Genomic DNA, 20,113 nt, shown 5'->3' with positions numbered 1-20,113 from the left:
CACTTCATACCCATCAGGGTGGCTATAATAAAAAAAAAACAACAATAACAACTATTGATGAGGAATTGGAACCCTCATACATTGCCAGGGAAATACAAAATGGTATAGCTCCTGTGGAAAACGGCTTGGTGGTTCCTCAAAAAATTAAACGTAAAATTACCACATTACTCAGCAATTCCGCTCCGAGGTATATACCCCAGAGAAATTAAAACATATAGTCACACAAAACCTTGTTCAAAAATGATCATAGCAGTATTCTTCATAATAGTCAATAATGGAAACAACCCAAATATCCATAATCAAAATGTGGTATATATCCATACAATGAAAAATTATTTAGCCATAAAAATAATGAACTACTAAACATGGATAAATTGTGAAAACATGCAAAGTGAAACAAGCCGGACAAAAAAGGCTACTATTACATGATTCTACTTATAGGAAATTTTTAGAACATGCAAATCTAAAGAAACAGAAAGCTGATATTAGTGATTGCCAAGGGCTGGAGTAGAGAGAGCAGGAGTGTAGAATGGGGAGTGACTGCTAATGGGTATGGGGTTTCTTTCTGGGATGATGGAAATGTTCTGGAATGAGACAGTGCTGATGTTTACACAACTTTATTAACACACTAAAAACCATAAAGTATGCAATTCTTTAAAAGGATGAATTTGATGGTATTTCAGTGAACTATATCTCAATTTAAAAAACTGAATAGGAACAAAAGCCTCTAAGCAACCAAAATACAGATCACAAAGATCATATAGTAAAGGCATAGTAAAAGCCATATAGTAAAACCATGCTTTATTTTTTAAAAATTTGATTCTCAACTGAAATTTATTCTCACTTTACATATAATTTGTACGAACCTGGTTATACGAATCCAAAGCCCATAGTAGATTAAAAGCTTCATATCAGGGGGAGTGAAATTGATGCAGACAGGCATACTGACAGTAAAGTTTTAAGAAAGGCTAAAGAACTTGCAAGCATAATATGAAGCCATTTAGTAAGGGCAAATTTGTGTATGTATTTCATTAGTTCCTAGCAGTATCACTAATAAAATGATCTACATTTACAGTAATGAAAATCACATATTACCTTCACCTACCACTTGTCACTTTCAACATGCTAATCACTGTTCTAAGTACTACACATTTAGTTATCCATTTAATAATTCCCAACAACCCTACAAGGAAAGTACTATTATTAACTCATTTTATAGTTGAGGAAACTGAGGGGTCACATAGCTAAGTGGAAAAAGACTCAAACTTAGGCAGTAGGTTTCAGGGTCCAACCTCTTAACCAGTACACTACACTGCCTCTACGTAAGGAACTATCAGTCACAGAAAATATATTAAACAATATTCGGTATGCTCTAATACCAGAAGGTCTGTAATTTTTATTTCACTACAAAAATGCTCTTTTCAGAAAAACCATTCTATGGCAGCCTATTATTTATAGAAGGTCTAGAGGTCAAAGAACAGCTCTTTACAATCTAACTCCAACCTGTATTTCTAGCTTTTCTATCTCTCCCAATTATAGCCAAATCAGACTACTCATGTTCCTTAAACATTTTCATGCCACAGTGCTGAAGGTCTTTTCTTCACTCCTTGCCTAGAAAATTCCCACTTACCCCTCAAAATCTAGCTCAAATAACACTTCCTCTGTGCCATTCTTCTTGATGTAGCTAGGCAAAACTGTGTTCACACAGCATTTTGCACATATCTCTATTAAAGCATTTATCACATCATAACTGAATGCTTAATTCTTTTTTACCTCTTAGAATTAGACAGACTCTAGTTCACTGTAATGGCAAATAAATTTTTAAAGTTCTGGTACCTAATAAAGTAAAATTATTTTCTTAAAATTCAGCAATACAAAATGAGTAGTTAGCTAAGGTCCTAGAGTCAAGGTTTTAACAAAAGTCATGAAATTGAAATAATTAAAAGGAATCAAGTTTAATTTTATATAAGCTAAAAGTTACAAAGGTTCCTACACATCAAATTCAGTCGCCAGAAATCTTTTTAAGAAGATAAGATTGATACCCAGAACCAAATCTGAGCAATGTGGTAGGTAAAGGCAATATGAATAACAATGGGGGTAAAATTTTAAGTGAGAGACAAGGGTTCCCAGAATCTAAACCAACAGAGAGAGTCAAAGTGGTAGGCTACAAGAATACCATTTAGTAAGTTACTTCTTGAGTAACACACGCCAACTTAATGCTCTCAGAAATTACCATCCCCCCTAATTCAAGTCACTGCTTGAGAGTAATTTATTCCCTAAGAAGTTCTAGTGAAATTTACATTTTTTACTTGTTCTAGATAAATTAATATTTATTTCCAAGTGGACAAAACCAAACATAATACCCATACATAAAATCAACCTATTTCTCTCCCAGTACACAACAACCAAGCTAATAACATATCAGATAGCCAATATAGTTCTTAGTATTTAATAAGTACAAAAGTATACATAGTAGTTCCTCAAATATTAATTGAATTAATTGCATTTGTCAATATCCTTTACCTATAAAAGAAATGTCATTTCACTTTCCTTTAATAAAAAAAAAGTTATCTAAACTACTGGCTTAATCTTTTTTCTCTATGATCCCATATTTTTAACTTACCTAATATGCTACAGCTCTGGAAAAATCTGACCTCTTATTATTTACTCCCAAACTCAGCTTTACTGTAACCTCTTTCTTTCAAACTCTCACCTATCCACAAATTTTCATGTTCTTCAGGCTCTCTAAAAGGACCTAAAGTCTCCAACTCATCTTCATGGCTATAACTCACTGGCTTTTCAAAGATAAAGCTAGGGACGATTTAATATCCTCCAAGGCAACCTTTAATGTAAAGCATACCTTTAAATCAAATGTCAACCCCGAGTTTCTTGTTGACATAAAATTAAAACCAACTCAGCTACTTCTAAGTGTCACCAATTTGGGCAGTCAGCCTGAATATATTATTTATGTGGTACTCTCCATTACCTAGGCTGAGAATTCTCCTCATACATTCTTTCTTTCCCCTCCTTGAAGAGGCTTATCGTCTGCTTAGTTTTCTTCATCAAATTCTCCATGAACACCCTAAAATACTCATTTTCTCCAAGTGTCTCCATCTTCCCCTCATATCTTGACAAGATAGTGCGGAGATGCTGGTAGGTATCTGGCAGCAGGTCTAAGATATAAGGTGGGCTATTCTTTAGCGCCAGCTTTGGGTTTTGACACAACCGCACCACCTGCAACAAATGGAAAAGAAGGGCTATTACTTGGAGGATCTTAAGGACAATTTCCTTTTTTAAATTTAAAAAGTTATAAAATGTTCTTTTGCATAAATATAAAAATGGTTAAGAATATAAGAAATGATCCATAACCCCTCTGCCCATTAGGCAATCATTTTATATTTTAAGTGGTTCCCCCTAAAAGGGTGAGTTCTTAAAACCATATGGGAAACTAATGATTCAGACAACACATAACAGAATAAATGAGTGGGGCTGGGGGTTGGGGGTATATCCACACAAATGCCTAAAAATTGCTAGGTAAAAATAGAGCAAATTCCTTTTAAATGCATGGCTTACCTCACAGAGACCAAAGAAAATTCCCAAGGGCAAAAACAAAGAACATGGTTGCCCTGAGAGGGAAATCTCAGTGATTTAGGAGCCTGGAGTTTTAAAATCCAGTAGAGGATAGGAGCAGAGAGGCCTTGGACCTAGCAAAGCATGGAGTTGAACGGACACACCTTTCCTTCTCATATAAATGCAGGACTCTCAGAATTTCCCTAGGAACTCTTTTTACCTTTACTTTAAACTTTCCTGCATTCTTCTGTTTTGAGTCTCCTTTAAAGAACATATAAGGTAGACTTTTAAAGTCCAATGTAACAATCTTAGTTTTTTAACTAGTAAGTTTATTCCATTTTGTATTTGTTATAATGACCAATGCTTTGTGTCTATTCCTACCATTTTACTTAATACCTTCCATTTATAAGGATTTTCCTGTGTCTGGAAAAGACAAATTAGTGGAACAGAAAAGTTTAGAAACATATCCACACAAGTATAGACCCCCTGACTTATCACAAAGGAGTGGTCTCTTCCAAAAATAATAGTGAAACAATTGGGGATAGATCTAAGGAAAAAAGAAAATCAAGCTAAACACTCACTTTACACTATACCAAACAGATGAAAAAAATCCAATCCCACCATCCTAGGCAGGTTATAGAACTAAATGTGAAAGGCAAATCTATAAAGCTTTAGGAGATAATATAAGAAAAGTATCTTTCATGATTTCATGATAGAGAAAAATTTCTTAAACAGGACCACCAAAAACAAACAAACAAACAAACATTAACCATAAAGGAAAATACTAAGTTCTATTACTTTAAAAGTAAGAATTTACAAAAAAATACAAAAGAATAAAAACACATATACAGAATCAGAGATGTTTATAATACATACATATCAGACATATATAATATCTAGACTATATAAAGAACATCTACATATCAATAAGATAAAGATAATCAAATACGAAAATGGACAAAAGACTTTAACAGGAACATCACGAAAGATATCCAAATAACCGATAAACATATGAAATGGTGCTAAACCTCATTTATCATTTAGGAAAATTAAAATTCAAGGATCACAATTAGATACTACTATTAAACACACCAAAATGACAATGCCGACCATTGGCAAGGAGCAAGAAGGATCTCCAAATATTGCTGGTGGGAACCTAAACTGCTAAAATCGACTTGGAAAATAGTTGGACTCTATACTGTTAGGTTAAAAATTAGAGTACTATATGAACCTGCAGATACATACCTTGAAAGGTATAACAGGATACACATACAAAAATGTTTAATATCTAAAAACTGCAGACAACCTCTATGTCCATTAACAACAATACAGTGGATAAATTATGGTATGTTTATTAGCAATAACAACACACTACACTACCATGTGGATGCTCCTCCCAAAGTTAATCTAAAGAAACTAGAAACAAAATAAATACAACATGAATACATGTATGTGACTACTTTTCAAAAGATATCCCTCTAAACTATATTGTTTAGGTATGCATACAAAGGTAGTAAAAGTGTAAGTAATGGAAAAAAAAAAAAACTAAATTTTATTTGTAGATGATATAACTGTCCATGAAGAAAATCTAAGAGAATTGACGAAGCATTAGAAACAATAAAACAGTCTAACAGGTTATTGGATTCAAGATCAATATAACAAACAAACAACATTCATAAATATTTTATAAATGATTTCAAAATATAATTTTAATTGTTGTCGTTTAAATGGCATAAAAATTTAACTGCCTGAGAATGCATCTAACAAAAGACGTGTAAGACTTTTATGAAATTATAAAACTTTACAAAAGAACATAAAAGACAGAATTAATGGAGAACTCTGTTTAAAGATAGAAAGACTCAATGTAAAAATGTCAGTTCTCCCTCAATTTAGTGTATAAATTCATTGCAATTCCTATAAAAATTCCAACAAGCTTTTTCATGGAAATTAACAAGCTGATCCCGAAACTCACATGGAAGAAAAAGAGACCGAAACCAGCAAAGTTTATTTAAAAAAAAAAAAAAAAAAAAAAAAAACCCACATGGTAGATGGTGTTTACCCAATGTGTTATCAAGACTTAGTATACCTTATAATTAAAATACTATGATGATGACCAAAGGTAGTAATGGCCAAATGGAACAAAAGAGAACCCAAACATAAACTCACTCATGTCCAGAAAGTCAGTGTCAAGAAGTGGCATAACAAATCAGAGTTCAAGAAAAAAACAATTAGGAAATTGGTTATCCATTTGGAAAAAAAACTAAAATCAGTTCCCTCGTACCTTGCATGAAAATAAATTTCAGGTGAATTAAAGATCTTACTGTGAGGAAAAAAAACTTTAAAGCTTTTAGACAAAAATAGAAAAGTATTTGTTGAACTTTTATGATCTCAAGAAGATTTAAGACACAAAAGGAACTAATTATAACTGCAAAGACTAGTCTGACAACATTAGTATTTTAACTTTATTATAAATCATAAGGACTGCTAAACTATATTTTATCTATTCATTTAAAAATATCAATGCAATTAGAATACTGCATATTCTTGAATATCCTTTTTATTTTCTTCTTGGTAAATTGAATTTTTTTTATCAATGAAATATCCCTCTTTATCTCTAATAACACTACTTGCCTTAAAGTTCAGTTTATCTGACATAGCTAAACCGGATTTCTTGAGTTAGTATTTGCAATGGTATATCTTTTTCATTTCTACTTTCAAACTTTCTGTATTCTCACACTTAATGTGTGACCCATTATATGCAGAATTTAGCTGGCTTCCTTTTAACCCTTTCCAACAATGTTTGGTTTTACCAATTTAATCTGTTTACACTTAAATTATGAAACTACTATTATTGTAGGTCAAATATTGGAAATTTCATATGGTTCACCTAATAAGTACTAATCCTATAATAAATAATAAAGTAATTTACTATTTGTTTTCTATGTGTCTCTCCTGTTTCATAATCCTTTAGTTTCTCTTTCTTGTCCTCTTTTGGTTTAAGCATTTTTTATTTTCCCAATTTTCTCCCCAATTAGCTTGTCAAATATAATTCTTTTACTGCCCTTTTAGTGATTATAACATGCATCTCTAACTCATGAAATGTTATATAAATTACTATTTTTAACACTTTCTATACAATGCAAGGAACTTAGAACACTAACTCCATTTACTCTTTTCAAGTCATGTACTATTACTATCATATACTTTAATTTCATAGAGCTTATAAAATCTATAGGTCATTATTACTATTATTTTATATAGGCAATATCCATTCATATTTATCCACACAACTACCCTTTACAATGCTTTTCATCACATCTGAAATTATATTCCTTAAGCCTAAAGAATATCCTTAAGTATTTCCTTTAAGGTCTGCCTGGCTACCTGAAAACATCTTCACTTTCTATCCACCTTAAAAGACCATTTTCACTGAATAAAGATTGACCATTATTTTTGGTCATCATTTCATGGATGTTCTTTCATGTCTTCTGGATACCACTGCTACTGTTCAAGGCAGGCTATCAGTTTCATTCCTCCTTTGAAGGTAAAATGTCTTTTACTTTCCAGTTGCTTTTTAGATTTTTTTGGCTCAGGGTTTCAGCAGTTTTATTATAATGTGTCTAGGTGTATTTTATTTGTATTTTTCCTGGTGTGTATAAAGCTTCTTTGATTTGTGACGATGATTTTCATCGGTTTGGGAAAAGTATCAGCCAATTTCTTATCAAATACTGCTTTTACCCCATTCTTTTTCTCCTCTCCTTCTGGAACTTTGATTACTTATATATGAGACCTTTTCACCATCTTCCATATGTCTCTTACACTCCTTTCTGTATTCTCTATTCTTCTATCTCTCAATGCTTAAGTCTGGAATTTTTTTTCTGATTTATCTTTTCTTCACTAATTCTTTCCTTCAACTGTATCTATGCTGTTAAACCTATCCACTGAGTTCTTAATCAATTCTTGTTATTCCTTTCTAGAATTTCTATCTCATTCTTTATCAAGCCTCTCAAAATTATCAATTTTGTCTAATACATTAATCATAAATATACCTTAAGTCTAAGACTAATAACTCAAATAGCTGTATCTCCATGGGTGTTGTCAATTCTATTGTCAATTTTCCCTCTTGGCTTTCAGTTGCATTTTGTCTTTTCATATGCCTAGTTATTTTTTTATTGAATGCTCAATACTGTATATAAAAATTATAGAGACAAGATGAGGCCATGGATTATGTTATTCAGAAAGCATTTACCTTTGCAGACAGGCTAGGGACACTAGGAATTCCAGATCACCTTAATCTAATCCAGAATTGAGAAGATTAAAAAGCTGGGCTTCAGTCCTTATAAAGACAGGTCTACTTCCTGTTTCACTCTTACTCCTGTGATTTAGGCCCTCAGGAATCCAACCCAAAACCTAGAGTGTTTCCCTGGGTCCTCCACCTTGGTAGACTCTAAATTCAATTTCTGGTCTTCCTTGACATAAATATTTTGAAAATTTTATTCAGCTTCTCAGTTGTCACTTCCAGAATCAGCAATGACTTCATGGACAAGGGAGCCTCAAACTTCAGACTCACCTCTTAGAACTTTATCTGCCAGAACCTGGTCTAATCCTAAGTACCCTTATAGCTCTTTAACGTCTTCTAGCTTCTCTAGTTATCTACAGTATACTTGATTTGAAACAATCCAGTCCAATACTGGTAGAAGTAAAGTTTTATATCTTGCTCATTCACATTTTAAGATACCTTTTTTTGTGTCACCATAAGGTCATTATAAACTTATTGAGCTCTTTAAATGATTCCATTCTATGAATATACCATAACATATCTTAACCACCACTCCCCACTTTAACATGTATGTTGTTTTCGAGTCTAGTATTGCAAATACCATTGCGATGAACATCTTTGGGCATTTTACTCTTCTATGTATCAGATTATTTCCTTAAGATAGATTTCCCCAATGTGAAATCATCAGGTCCATCTAGAACAACTGCAAAATTCCCATTTAATGACTATTCATCAGTGACTTCAAATAAGTGAGACTATTAAATTTTTAAAGCGAGATATTTTATTCTCTGAACAACCATATCCTGAACTTTTGAAAAACAACCCTATAAAGAAGTCTAGCAAATAAAGACATGCTAAATCAAGAAAAATATTTGATGCATGAATATTTTTAACAGTGTTTTAGAAATTGCTCCTCCTATCAAGTGTTTCAAGCCAAAAGGGAATGACATACCCAAGAAAAAAGATTCTATCCCAGAAGACAACTATATTCTAAGTGCAAGGGAGCCAAGAAGTCATAAAACAAATACAAACCGTCCCCAGGGTGTGTGTTACATTCCAAAACCTCATTTATAAGTCAGCTGTTTATAAGTCAGAATATATTTTTACAGAATATATAAAAAAATTTTAAATGGTAGGTTCCTGAGTTAGTCCATGGAAGGAGGTAGGGGAGACTGACACTGAAACTGAGAGATCAAGATCTAGCAAAGACTACAAGAGGTATACATGATTAAAAGTTTTTATTTTCAGGGAAAATTGAACATGTTTTATATAAATAAAGAACCAGGAGAGAAAAAGAGATAAATGAAACACTGAGGTTTCTGGCAAGACAATAGGAAATGGGATCTATGACACAGCTAGGAACACTGAACATGTCCCTACACCTCTTTCCTCTAAAAGAAAGTGGGTGAGGACAGGTTCAGAGACAAATCCAGAGATATGGAGATAGTAAGCTAAAGTTATAGCTGATGGTTTTGATTTTTCTCAACATATCCATTCAACAAATATACACCAGGTACTAGGACACAGAAGTGAAAATACAACATCCCTGAATCTGAATCAAGCAATAAATATATATATTTTTTAAATCAACAGAAAAAATAGCAGGTTCTATGCAGACACTTAAAATAGAATAATTAGAAAATGCTGGATGACTACTTTTGAATAGTGAATAGAGAAAAGTTTTCTGAAATGACTTTAGGTTAAGAGTTGAATTTACAGGAAGGAGTCAGCCACGTAGACTCAGCAGAAGAATAGCCCAAACAGAAGGAACAACTAACCCAATTCCTAAAGTAGAAACAGGTTTGGATTTGTGTGAGGAACAGAAAGGTCAGTGAGACTAAAATGCAGAGAGCAAGGTGATTGAGCAGAGATGTGGAGTAGGCAGGGAATTAACAAGGAGACATTAAGATGAAACCTAAAATATAACCTTTTAAGTTTCAGTTAAAATTAAAAAGGCTAAGTGTTTTTAATATATTGATAAGATTATATCAAACATCCATATCAAAATGTCCTGTTGTAGTCATTGGTAAATTTCCTAACCTCTAAGCTTCAGTTCTTCTTTCTGCAAAAAGAGATAATATCTACCTCAAAATAAAAGGTTTATGAAAGGACAGCGCAGTTTCCAATAAAGTAGGCATTCTGTAAGTGTTAGTTCCCCTCCCCATTTCCACACAACTTGACCAGGCTTATATGCAAGGTAGACGGGAATCACCTATTGAAGACAATGGCAGACCTCACATCACCCTTTGATGACTCCCAGAAACGGATACCGTTTTTCCTATCATCCAGGCCACAGCTACCATCCCAGTTCTGCATGGTCTCTGACAAATTGGTAGCCAAAGAAGAAAGAAAAGGCCGCCCAAGAATAGGGTAACCAACAATCTACAAAAGCTACAGTATCCACCCCTTCAAAGGTCCAAACCAAGCAGAGCTCCCAATAAAAGTATTTACATTCATATCCAGGGCTACAAATACCAACTCATATATTCTATCTATTTAAAACCAAATGTATTAACATCATGGAATTCATGTTAAAATGCCTAATATCTCTGGAAAAGATATGCTTTTCAATAACAAAAACTAAACTAAAATTGCTCTGATCTTACATACATTGCCCAACTATATGCAATCAGTAAATGCCGTTAATGCCAATGAACTGAAAAATGTCACCCCTCATAACACACCAGATTTACACTATCATAAGTGTAAAAATGTCTCCAAAACCTTGATTAATTTGCATTTTCAAACTAGTACCATGTATGCTTCAGGAATATTTCTAATCTATCCTTAGAATGTGACCTCGTAAAGGATCATTTGTAGATTAAATGTCTGCTTTTCCCAAGAACTTTTTGAGATGAATCTTCACATGACCATGGGTCAGCACTCCACTAATGACTCTGAATCTTTAAGAGTAACATAGACCATAACAAAGATATATAGGTAGACCTATTCTTTTATAGTAAAGTCTTCTTGAAAGAAAGGAAAAAAAAAAAAAAGTGTTCTAAATATTTATAATCTCTAGGAAAAATGTTCCAAAAAGGCTCTGTGAATAATTCAAGTCAACAGTTAACAAATATCAAAGGCCAACACATGCCATTATTATTTAGTACAGTTTAAATTGGCAGTCATAGTTAACTGAAGCACAAATAAGCACTCTGAGCTTGAAAAAAATCACCAAGTATTTCTGAAAGATAAAATATTTTCCTGCCTAGTCTGTCCTCCATTTAGTCAACTTTATTTTGCTTTCCAAATCTTGCAATAGCAAAAAATGGCTGCCTTTTGTTTATTTCTGCTATACATTTACAGCATCACTCAGAACAATGTCAAACAGAAAAACGTGCATAGCTCTGGGAAATCAACAATATCCTTGTACAGCTGCCATATACTCCATCCATAATAGTTTTCTCACTAGACTAGCTCCTCTCTTTGCTTCTGCCAAGGCTCAATGGTCAATATAAAAAATGTGGAAAGTGCTAGATCACAACAAAGAGGAATAAAATTATGCTTGGAAATTGCTAAATTTTTAAAAAGAAAAAAAAAGCTACAAAGAACTGTGCCTAAGCGTAATTCTATTTCAAACACAATCTTTTCTAACACTAAGGAACCTGCATTTCTAATTAGACAGAAAACTATAAGCATATAAGACTATGAATAACTAAATACTTTTATCTATGTAGACCTCGACATATTCATGGAAGTGTTTTTCATCTCAAACTTTTTCATACATTAAAACATGATTAAAATAAGCACTATGCAAATAAATAAAAATAAGCATTATGCTCAAAAACAAGTATTCAGTATGTTGAGCTACACATAAAATAAGTAAAGTTTGATTACAGTTTTAAAAGAATCAATATTGCTCGAGGGAACAGGAGATAAGTGGAAAAGACACCAGAATAGGAGTCTGGAGCCCTGAATTCTACTCTGGTGAATGACATCAACTGGCTACATGACCTTAGGCAAGTTATTCATCTCTCTGCAGCTCAATTTCTGCCTCTGTAAATGAAAGATCAATTAATTTCTAAAGTCTCCTAAGACTTTAAGTTTCTAAAGTCTTAAACAAGTTTTAGAAACTCATCAACTCAGAAACTCAAAGAGGTTTAACAGTTTTACAAGTAAAGTTTTTGAATGAAAACAACTCTTGATTTTTCTCCAAAGAGAAATCAAAAAGCTATACTTTTTTTAAGGCAACATCATCACTAGATAATGGCCCCAATAAAAAAGCCTTTTACTTCTAATTACTATTCTCCATTATTGATTTATAAAAACTCCATTCAGGGACTTGAACCATAATTGCTACCTAACACTTCTCAAATACCACCTAACACCATGCCACTTATAACTATTACCAATCTCATTACTTTCACATATCGCATTAATTGGGGAAAAAAATACAGCCAATACAATGTATGAAATAAAATAAATGACATGTGCTGACATTTTAATCATGCAGTGTTAATACATGGATTCTATTTTTAAAAGGGCAAAATCATTCCTAGACTGCCTAGACGTTATCAGTGAAATATCAACCCAAACAGCATGAACTAAAGATTAAATGATTTCAGCATTGCTTTTGGATGTATGACCCTAATTAAGAAACGACTGTAAATTAGGATATTGCAGATGTGCCTGCTTGGTCTGAAGTCCCTCCCCATTCCCAATCCCTTTTCTTGTCTCCTCAGGATTAAATAATAGCTTCCCTAATGATTTCCACAGAGCTATCCCAGAGCCCTTTGTATACCTTCAGTTACAGCATCAGATTCTAAGTATGCTGGGTCATCTTTAATGCCCCACCACCTGGTATATGATTTGTGTTCAATTTAAAAATGTGTGGAAGGGTGCCAACATAATTTTTACCTAAGTTAACTAGGAATCAGCTTCATATTTAAAATCAGTGAACTAACCTGAGTGAACAGAAGCAGATTTTTTGGAGGGTCATGGGCCCATATATATTTTTAAAACTGTAATATATAATTCCTTTAACTCAGCATGTTTCATTTCTACAAGTTTATTCTAAAGAAATATTTAGAAATTGCACAATGAATAGTCACTGAAGCACAGTTTCTAATATCAAAAAAATCTAGATCATCAATATAAGTGTATTAGATATACATATTATAAACTTTTAAACAGCCCTTAAAAGAGTTCGAGAAGACCCATAAGTGGTATTAACATGGAAAATCTCCATAATACAGCAAATTTTAAAAAGAAAAAAATTATAAAACTAATTTTATTAAAAATCTGGCTTTTGCTTAAAAATGTATAATTTTATGTGTATTATTCTCAAAATTTAAGAACATAATAACTAAGACCTTAAACAGAAATAGGATATTCTATTGCAATTTCTTTTAAAAACTGTCAAGTTTATCTAAAATAAAAGCAACTAACAGTGTGGAGCCTTGCTCCCTCAAGTGTGGTCCCTGGGCCACCTGCATTGACTTTACCTGGGAGCCAGTCCAGAATGCAGAATCTCAGGCCCCACTCCAGATCTACTCAGATTGTACATGACATGAATTCATGTTGAAGTTTGAGAAGCACTGGTTTATAAGAAATCACTTAGCAAACTCTAAACACCTGTTCAAGATCCACATAAAAAACAGAAGTATTAGCTGAGTGACTTAGACATGTTACTTAATCTCTCAGAATCTGTTTCGTTCTCATAAGAAACATTTTTTGAGATTTCTGATGTGAAACTAAACTGCTCTACGATAAAAGGAATGATAAGAACTTAGTTACTAGTCTTAATAAATAATAGTCAACAACTTTATCAAACTGATAAATCTTTCAAGGGCAATGCTGTTCATCCAACCTTCTCAGAACCACTTAGGAAAAAGGAGGATAAGGACTGGAGGGATGAACCCCAAACTGTAGTTTCGTTTAGAGATATGAGAATAAAAGCAAACTTTTACATTTTGTTCTCTATATTGTATGGTTCGTGAATTGTTTTTTACAGAGTGCTACACAATATACTGCTGTTCAAAGTGGGTCTAAGAAAGAATGAGGCAGGAATTAGGATCCCACCCCACTCACTGAAGTACCAACGAGTTGGCCTCATTTTCAGACTTCATCCCGTGATTGATCCCAGAGCCAGAAGGAAGGCAGCAGTCAGTGGTGGTTATGAGGTGCCCAGACACCTACTAAGCAAGACTCACCATCCATCCCAATAGCTACCAAGAGAAGACCCAGAGTCATTGCTGATTTCTTCTGAGGGAACCGTGGGAGCTTCTATGGTAAAAGTACTGCATCTCCCCAAGGCTCGAATCCCCAGGGGTTGTGTACCACCAAAGCCATCATTGGCACCCTTTTTCCTTCCTCCTTTTGGGAGCTGCTGCAGGAAGGAACATTGTGGGGACAGAGCTGAGGCTGGCTTCTAGTGTTCTTGGTTGACTACTCCCACCTATTTCCTTCCAGCACAAAATGTGCTAATCATGAAAATATTTCACAATGACTTTTTACAAACCTAATGTAGATCAGAACTAACAATTTCATTTAAAAATGTGATTGAAATTTAGAGTCAGTTTTCAAACTAATACTCAGTCCATTTTTCTTTTAATGCTCTAGGTTGGTTATTAGGGAAATAATTTTTCAGTGTATATACTTTATTGTATATTTGAATATAGAGTGAACTGCTAAAAACAAAGAGTCAGGGACCAATTTGCTAATGACTTTTCAGGTTCATCATATGTATACTGTTGACTAATAACACATTAAAGACAGGTTTACTATATCAAGAGTCACTGAAAACTTCAACCAAAGCCACAAATTAAACAGAGCAGATTATCTTCTTCCTTGACCTAATGCTACTTTTGTTCTATATACCTTTCAAAATTTTTACCATGCTCAACTGAGCTCACATTTCATAAGGAATTATAAAGAATTTTACATCCTTTGGGGGAATTCTTAATAGGCATAAAAACACCACTTTGTGTTTTACAATGACCAGGTATATTATCTTTATAACCAAAAAGGATAAATTAATTTTATAACTGTCACTTCAATTAAGCACTAAAAATAAAAAACAAAAAAGATTCCCTATTGATCCTAATTAATCATATAGAAAATGAGAGAATATGTTTTAATCCCACTTTACTTTGTTAAATGTCTGCACTTTACTTAGCAAGCATTATGTACTGGGCACAAGAAGTAAAATTAAACAAAGCCTTGGTCCTGAGTAGCTCTAGTCGGGGGAGAGAGATGAAATAAAAAATATAAAGCTACCATAGATAACCTGAATTAAGAATAATGGGAAAATAATGTGTACAATGCCTATGATCACCATGCAGAGTAACCGGTACACATAATTTGAAGAGAAACAAAACCCTCAACTTAAAGTAGATAACACTGAATGGCACTAGTTAAACACTATCTTAATATCATTCAAGAGAATGTCTACTTTGATTGAGTGTGTGAATGGCAGTATGTGTATTATGCTATTGTGTACCTACAAAGGCCATTTTCCAGGTACTGTATGGAGAAAATAACTAAACCTCGGGAGGGAGTAATCCTGGATTCCAAATCTCTCCACTATTAACTAAGTTACATAAACTCTCTGAGCCTATCTTCAACTATAAAACAAGGATGACGCTACCAAAGGGCTATTGTAAAAACTAAGTCAGTTTAATGCAGTTAATATTGATTCTCACCCCATACCTTTTCTTTAAGTAATATCTTTGGGACACACAAAGCAATTTAACAAATATTAACATAGCACTTACTATTGTATAAAGCCTTAAGACTGGACACTACAGGAGATAAGGAGATTATAGTTGCTGTCCTCATGGAGTTTACAATCTTGAGAGGTTAAGGTAAATACAGAAGAAATTAGTACAAAATGTTTAAACTTAAGAAATCCCTTAGCACATACTTATGTAGTTACTTATCACTATAATGTAATTTCCTGGAATATAAGAATTTACACCTAGTACTATGCTTGGGATATAGTTAGCATGGAAACATAGGAAGAAAGGTAAAGGAGGGAGGAAGTAGTCCAATGAAATATACTAATTCATAAATTCTATTGAGTACCTCTTACTTCCAAAATATAAGAAGTTAATCAGAGGTCTTTAGGTGGAGGAGGAGTGCAAATGGAAGAAGGTAGGGTAGCAAAAGGAAGGATCATCTTTTGAAAACACTTTTTGAACTCTTGCTTTAAGGGAAAGTATTTTCCAATAAATTACAGCCCGTTAAAAAAAATCAACACCTTAATGTTTTAATGAAGTAAGTTAAAAATAAAAACCTATAGACCTAAAATACTGCCAGTATGATGCTCTACTTCGCAAGTGAGCAAACTGCAGCCTGCAGCCTTTTTTTGTACACCTGCAAGCTAAGAACGGCTTTTGCATTTTTAAATCATTGTAAAAACATCAACAAAGAATATGGGACTGAGTATGTGGCCAGCAAAGCTCAAAATATTTACTATCTGTACTTTGACAAAGTTTGCCACCTCCCACTCTACTTCATAATGGAATTTTGAGTCTCTCACTAAATATCTTACTTCTTCTATATTTACATTTAAGGCCATTTATATGACTTCTCTCTCTGCTGCCCTATGCAGTTGTCTCTTTACTTACTAGACACTTTCTTCTCATATAAGTATTTACACAAATATTAATTACAATATACTGGGATAGTTAAAAAAAACTAGAAGCTGAGCATGTCATTTAATAAAAAGCATTCTAGCACGAGCATTGTTGGTAAAACAATGAGTTTAAATTCCAGTTTAAATTAGTAAACTGAGCCTATGAATGGATTAGGAAATGGGCCTATGTTAATCAAAACCCATGATTTATACCAACTTCTCCATCTGTAAGCATGCAATATTGTGGGAGCAGTGCTAAATCAATAAATTGATTAATTATAGGCTGGGATAATGTTCATCTAGCTTCAAAGACAAGGATAAAACAGGTAAAAGATGGTGGCTTATATCTAAATTCACTAAATGTGTGAAAATATTTGTGGACTTGACAGTAAGCTCATCACTTAGACCAGGGATCCCCAAACCCCAGGCCACAGACCGGTTCCGTGGCCTGTCAGGAACTGGGCAGCAGAGCAGGACGTGAGTGGTGGTCAAGCAAGCGAAGATTGATCTATATTTGCAGCCGCTCCCCAGCACTAGCATGACGGCCTCAGCTCCACCTCAGATCATTTAGGTATTAGATTCTCATAGGAGCACTGGTCCCTGATGCCAAAAAAGCTGGGGAATGCTGACTTATACCACATGAAATCAAAGAGTTAGTGACACTTTTAAGATTTTCAACAATAAGAATAGTGAAAAAAAAAGATTTATGCTCAAAACATCAAGAGTAAAACAGACTGTGCAATCGAACAACACTACAGAAGTATTCAGAAAATCTAGAAAGCAGTATGAATCTATCAGACTAATAAATCAGAAATAAGTACTAAGTTTCATTTTGGGCCAACTAGTAATATGGTATATGAAGCACAGAGAGTACTAAAAATCATCTTCAAAGACAAGCAACACAAGAATAAAAAATCATTCTCCCTACATGAGAATGGGAAAACTAGCCTACTTTCCTTGAAACTGTCAACACCTGAAAAACACTTTCACTCAAAACTTTGAGTCCTCTTTCTTCTTCCCAATTACACACTCTGCAGAAGAAATAAAAATTCAAAACACATATTTTAAAGAGATGAAAAATAAGACTTAAGGAGGGATATTATTTGGATTACCTTAGACTCAAAAGTTTGATGAAAAGTTTTTGTTCAAGAGAGATCTCTAATAAATACAATTTTGATATACTGCATATATATGTCTTATATGAGAAACTAATTAGAAATGCAAATATTTTTTTCTATTCCAGGAGAACCTTTCTGGTCCTAACTGTAAATCTCTAAAATGCAAATCTACAAACATCATATTCAATGAACACATTCAATATTTTGTAGAAGAAACGAAAGCATTTAAAGTTTCCTTTACATGCCTAACTTTCTGTAATAGTTTTATTACAATTTCTAATAATGAAATGAGCACTACAATTTACTCAACATATAAAAATACCTGTAACATTAATTACAACACCAATAATTTAACATGAGAAAAACTAGCCCTGAAAAAGTGGCTCTGAAACCATTGTTACGCACTACAGGAGAGTTAATTTACACACAGGACTTATTAAGCATTTATATAGCACATTTAAATTTGCCAAGTGCTTCATAATCATTTTTATTAGCTGATTCTAATCCAAAACAATTCATGAAGAACTTTAGAGGAGGAATCTCAGACGAGAGAGTAATCAAAAAAAATTTTTTTTTACTCTAGAGGAAATAACATCATTCTCTTTAATATGCTAGATCCTTCTATCACTTTTCATCCGCAGTATGAATTTAGCGAAAATAAGTTATTAATACTGTGAAAAATATCAATGAAATATTGTATTGAATTCTCTGGAACAAATCACTTGACTGCTTAAACACTTCTAAGTACTTGGGACTAACCAGTATATTTGATTACATAGATACACTGTAAGGAAGTAAAATTCACCCAAATGCCAAACTTTAAGTGGCTAAATATAAAGGCGTTATTTTTCACACTTAATTAAAAAAAAATTTTTTTTTATAAAAAGGGCGAATCAAAGAAGCTCATCGAACAAGCTTAAAGTCAGGTCCTGGAATAAGGAGGCAGGTCCGCTACAAAAAGTAAAACCCAGCTAAAACCAGTGTGAGGAGGAAGTCCTGGAAGAAGTCAGAATCTGCTGCTTAGCATACTCAGTCAATACATCTTTCGGAAGATAATAGTTCTAACCAGAACCTGTGGTTTAATCAGTGCCTATCTAAGCACCAGCAAAGGATCACATCCAATATTGTGGAGGATTTAAAAACTTGAGCCAATGCTAGATGTGGAGCAAAGTTCCTTCCTTGACCCATTTAAACATTCTTATTTCTTTTATCTTGGTGTTACATCTTAATGAGAAAAAAACTAAACCATTACCCAGAGCGCAGTTTGTCTGCGGAGTTGTCCTAACCCCAGGTCTCTTTATCAGAAGCCATAAACATAATTCAATTCACGAGTCAGAGCTCGACTCCTCAAACAGCTAACAGCCCTAGCCGGTAAATCAAACACTCTTTCTCATCCCCCGCCTATCTCCCGGGGCCAATTCCGTGACCCACATCCCTATACCCTGCACAGAGCCCCAAACTCTGCTCCCCCATTACACTTCCGCCCTGGTGACTACCCAGTTAAGCTTCACCCCAGCCCCCACCCCATCTTTGTCTCGCTACCCCAAACACACCACCTCAACGTCTGCCCACTCCCAACCGCCTCAGCCCTTCCCCCACCGCTGGCTCCCATCTTCCCGGTCTCGTCCCCACACCCACGACCCCTACACCCCAGGCCTCGTCACCCTAGCTCTTCTCCTCCCTCCCATGACACGTCCCCTCCCCCAGCTTCCTCTGTCCCTTCCTTCCCCTCCCTCGGTCCCTCCGCCCACGCCCACCCCTGCTCCTGCGGGTTGTCCGCAGGCCTTTCACCTTGTCCATGAGCTTCCAGCACTTCTCCACCATCTTCTTGTCCACTGTCCCGGGCGGGTGGGGGCTGAGGTGGTGGTGGTGGTGGTGATGGTGCGGCTGGAAGGCGTCCTTCATGAGCCCGATCAGGCCGCCCGAGCCCCCGGAGCCGCCGCCGCCTCCAGGCCCAGAGCTCTTTTTCACGTTGCCAGCCATAGCCCGAGGACTGTTGGGGGCCCAGCCGCGTACGCCGGCTCAACTCCGCTGCTAGCGAGGGAAAGGAGGGCGTGAGGGAGGGGCCTCACCCAGCCACCGCCACCGCCGCCGGCTGTCCTGGCGGAGGGAGGGGCGGCCTCGGGGAGGGGAGTGGGCGGTGCTGGGAGGGCGGCTCCGTGCGGGCGCGCCCCTTCAGAAAGCGCGAGCACGGGGGCGGAAGGAGTGTGCCAAGCTTGGGAAAGTGGGCCGTCCTGTCTGTACTTGGTAGCGACCCCTCCTGAGCGACCCCCACCAGAGCGACAAAACCCCGGAAAGCCGCGGCCAAGTTTCCGCGCCGCCTCCCTGAGTCCCTACCCCCAGGGGCAGGCCAGAGCAGGTCCCTGCGGAGCCTTCGCGCCTGCGCCCTCTGCCGGAGAAGCGGGGTGAGGAAGGGGCGGGGTCTAACCTGGAGTTTGCGCACTAGGCAGAAGCCGAGCTCTCCATATTCCTTGTGGTCTGTAGGCTGGCGCTCCGCGAGAGTGGGCCATTGGACCATTTAGGACAGGTAGCTATAAAGAGAACCTAAACATCAGGTCTTTTCCCCAC

The 20,113-nt window shown here is 35.4% G+C and overlaps 1 protein-coding gene across 1 annotated transcript in view; it reads right to left on the bottom strand.

Moving 5' to 3' along the window:
* CBL (Cbl proto-oncogene) overlaps positions 1 to 19,855 on the bottom strand; it is a 96,325-nt gene extending 76,470 nt beyond the window's left edge. Inside the window, exons 1-2 of the mRNA XM_016139367.2 lie at positions 19,337 to 19,855; positions 2,987 to 3,234 (exon numbers count right to left, since the gene is read on the bottom strand). Coding sequence (XP_015994853.2) covers positions 2,987 to 3,234; positions 19,337 to 19,528 — 440 coding nt within the window. The 5' untranslated portion in view covers positions 19,529 to 19,855. The remainder of the gene's footprint in view (positions 1 to 2,986; positions 3,235 to 19,336) is intronic.
* Positions 19,856 to 20,113: the final 258 nt, after the last annotated feature.

Source organism: Rousettus aegyptiacus, unplaced genomic scaffold (assembly GCF_014176215.1).
Source record: "Rousettus aegyptiacus isolate mRouAeg1 unplaced genomic scaffold, mRouAeg1.p scaffold_m13_p_5, whole genome shotgun sequence".
Taxonomy (NCBI): domain Eukaryota; kingdom Metazoa; phylum Chordata; class Mammalia; order Chiroptera; family Pteropodidae; genus Rousettus; species Rousettus aegyptiacus.
The sequence above is the reverse complement of the archived record's forward strand: the minus strand, read 5'-3'. Positions and strand labels throughout refer to the sequence as shown.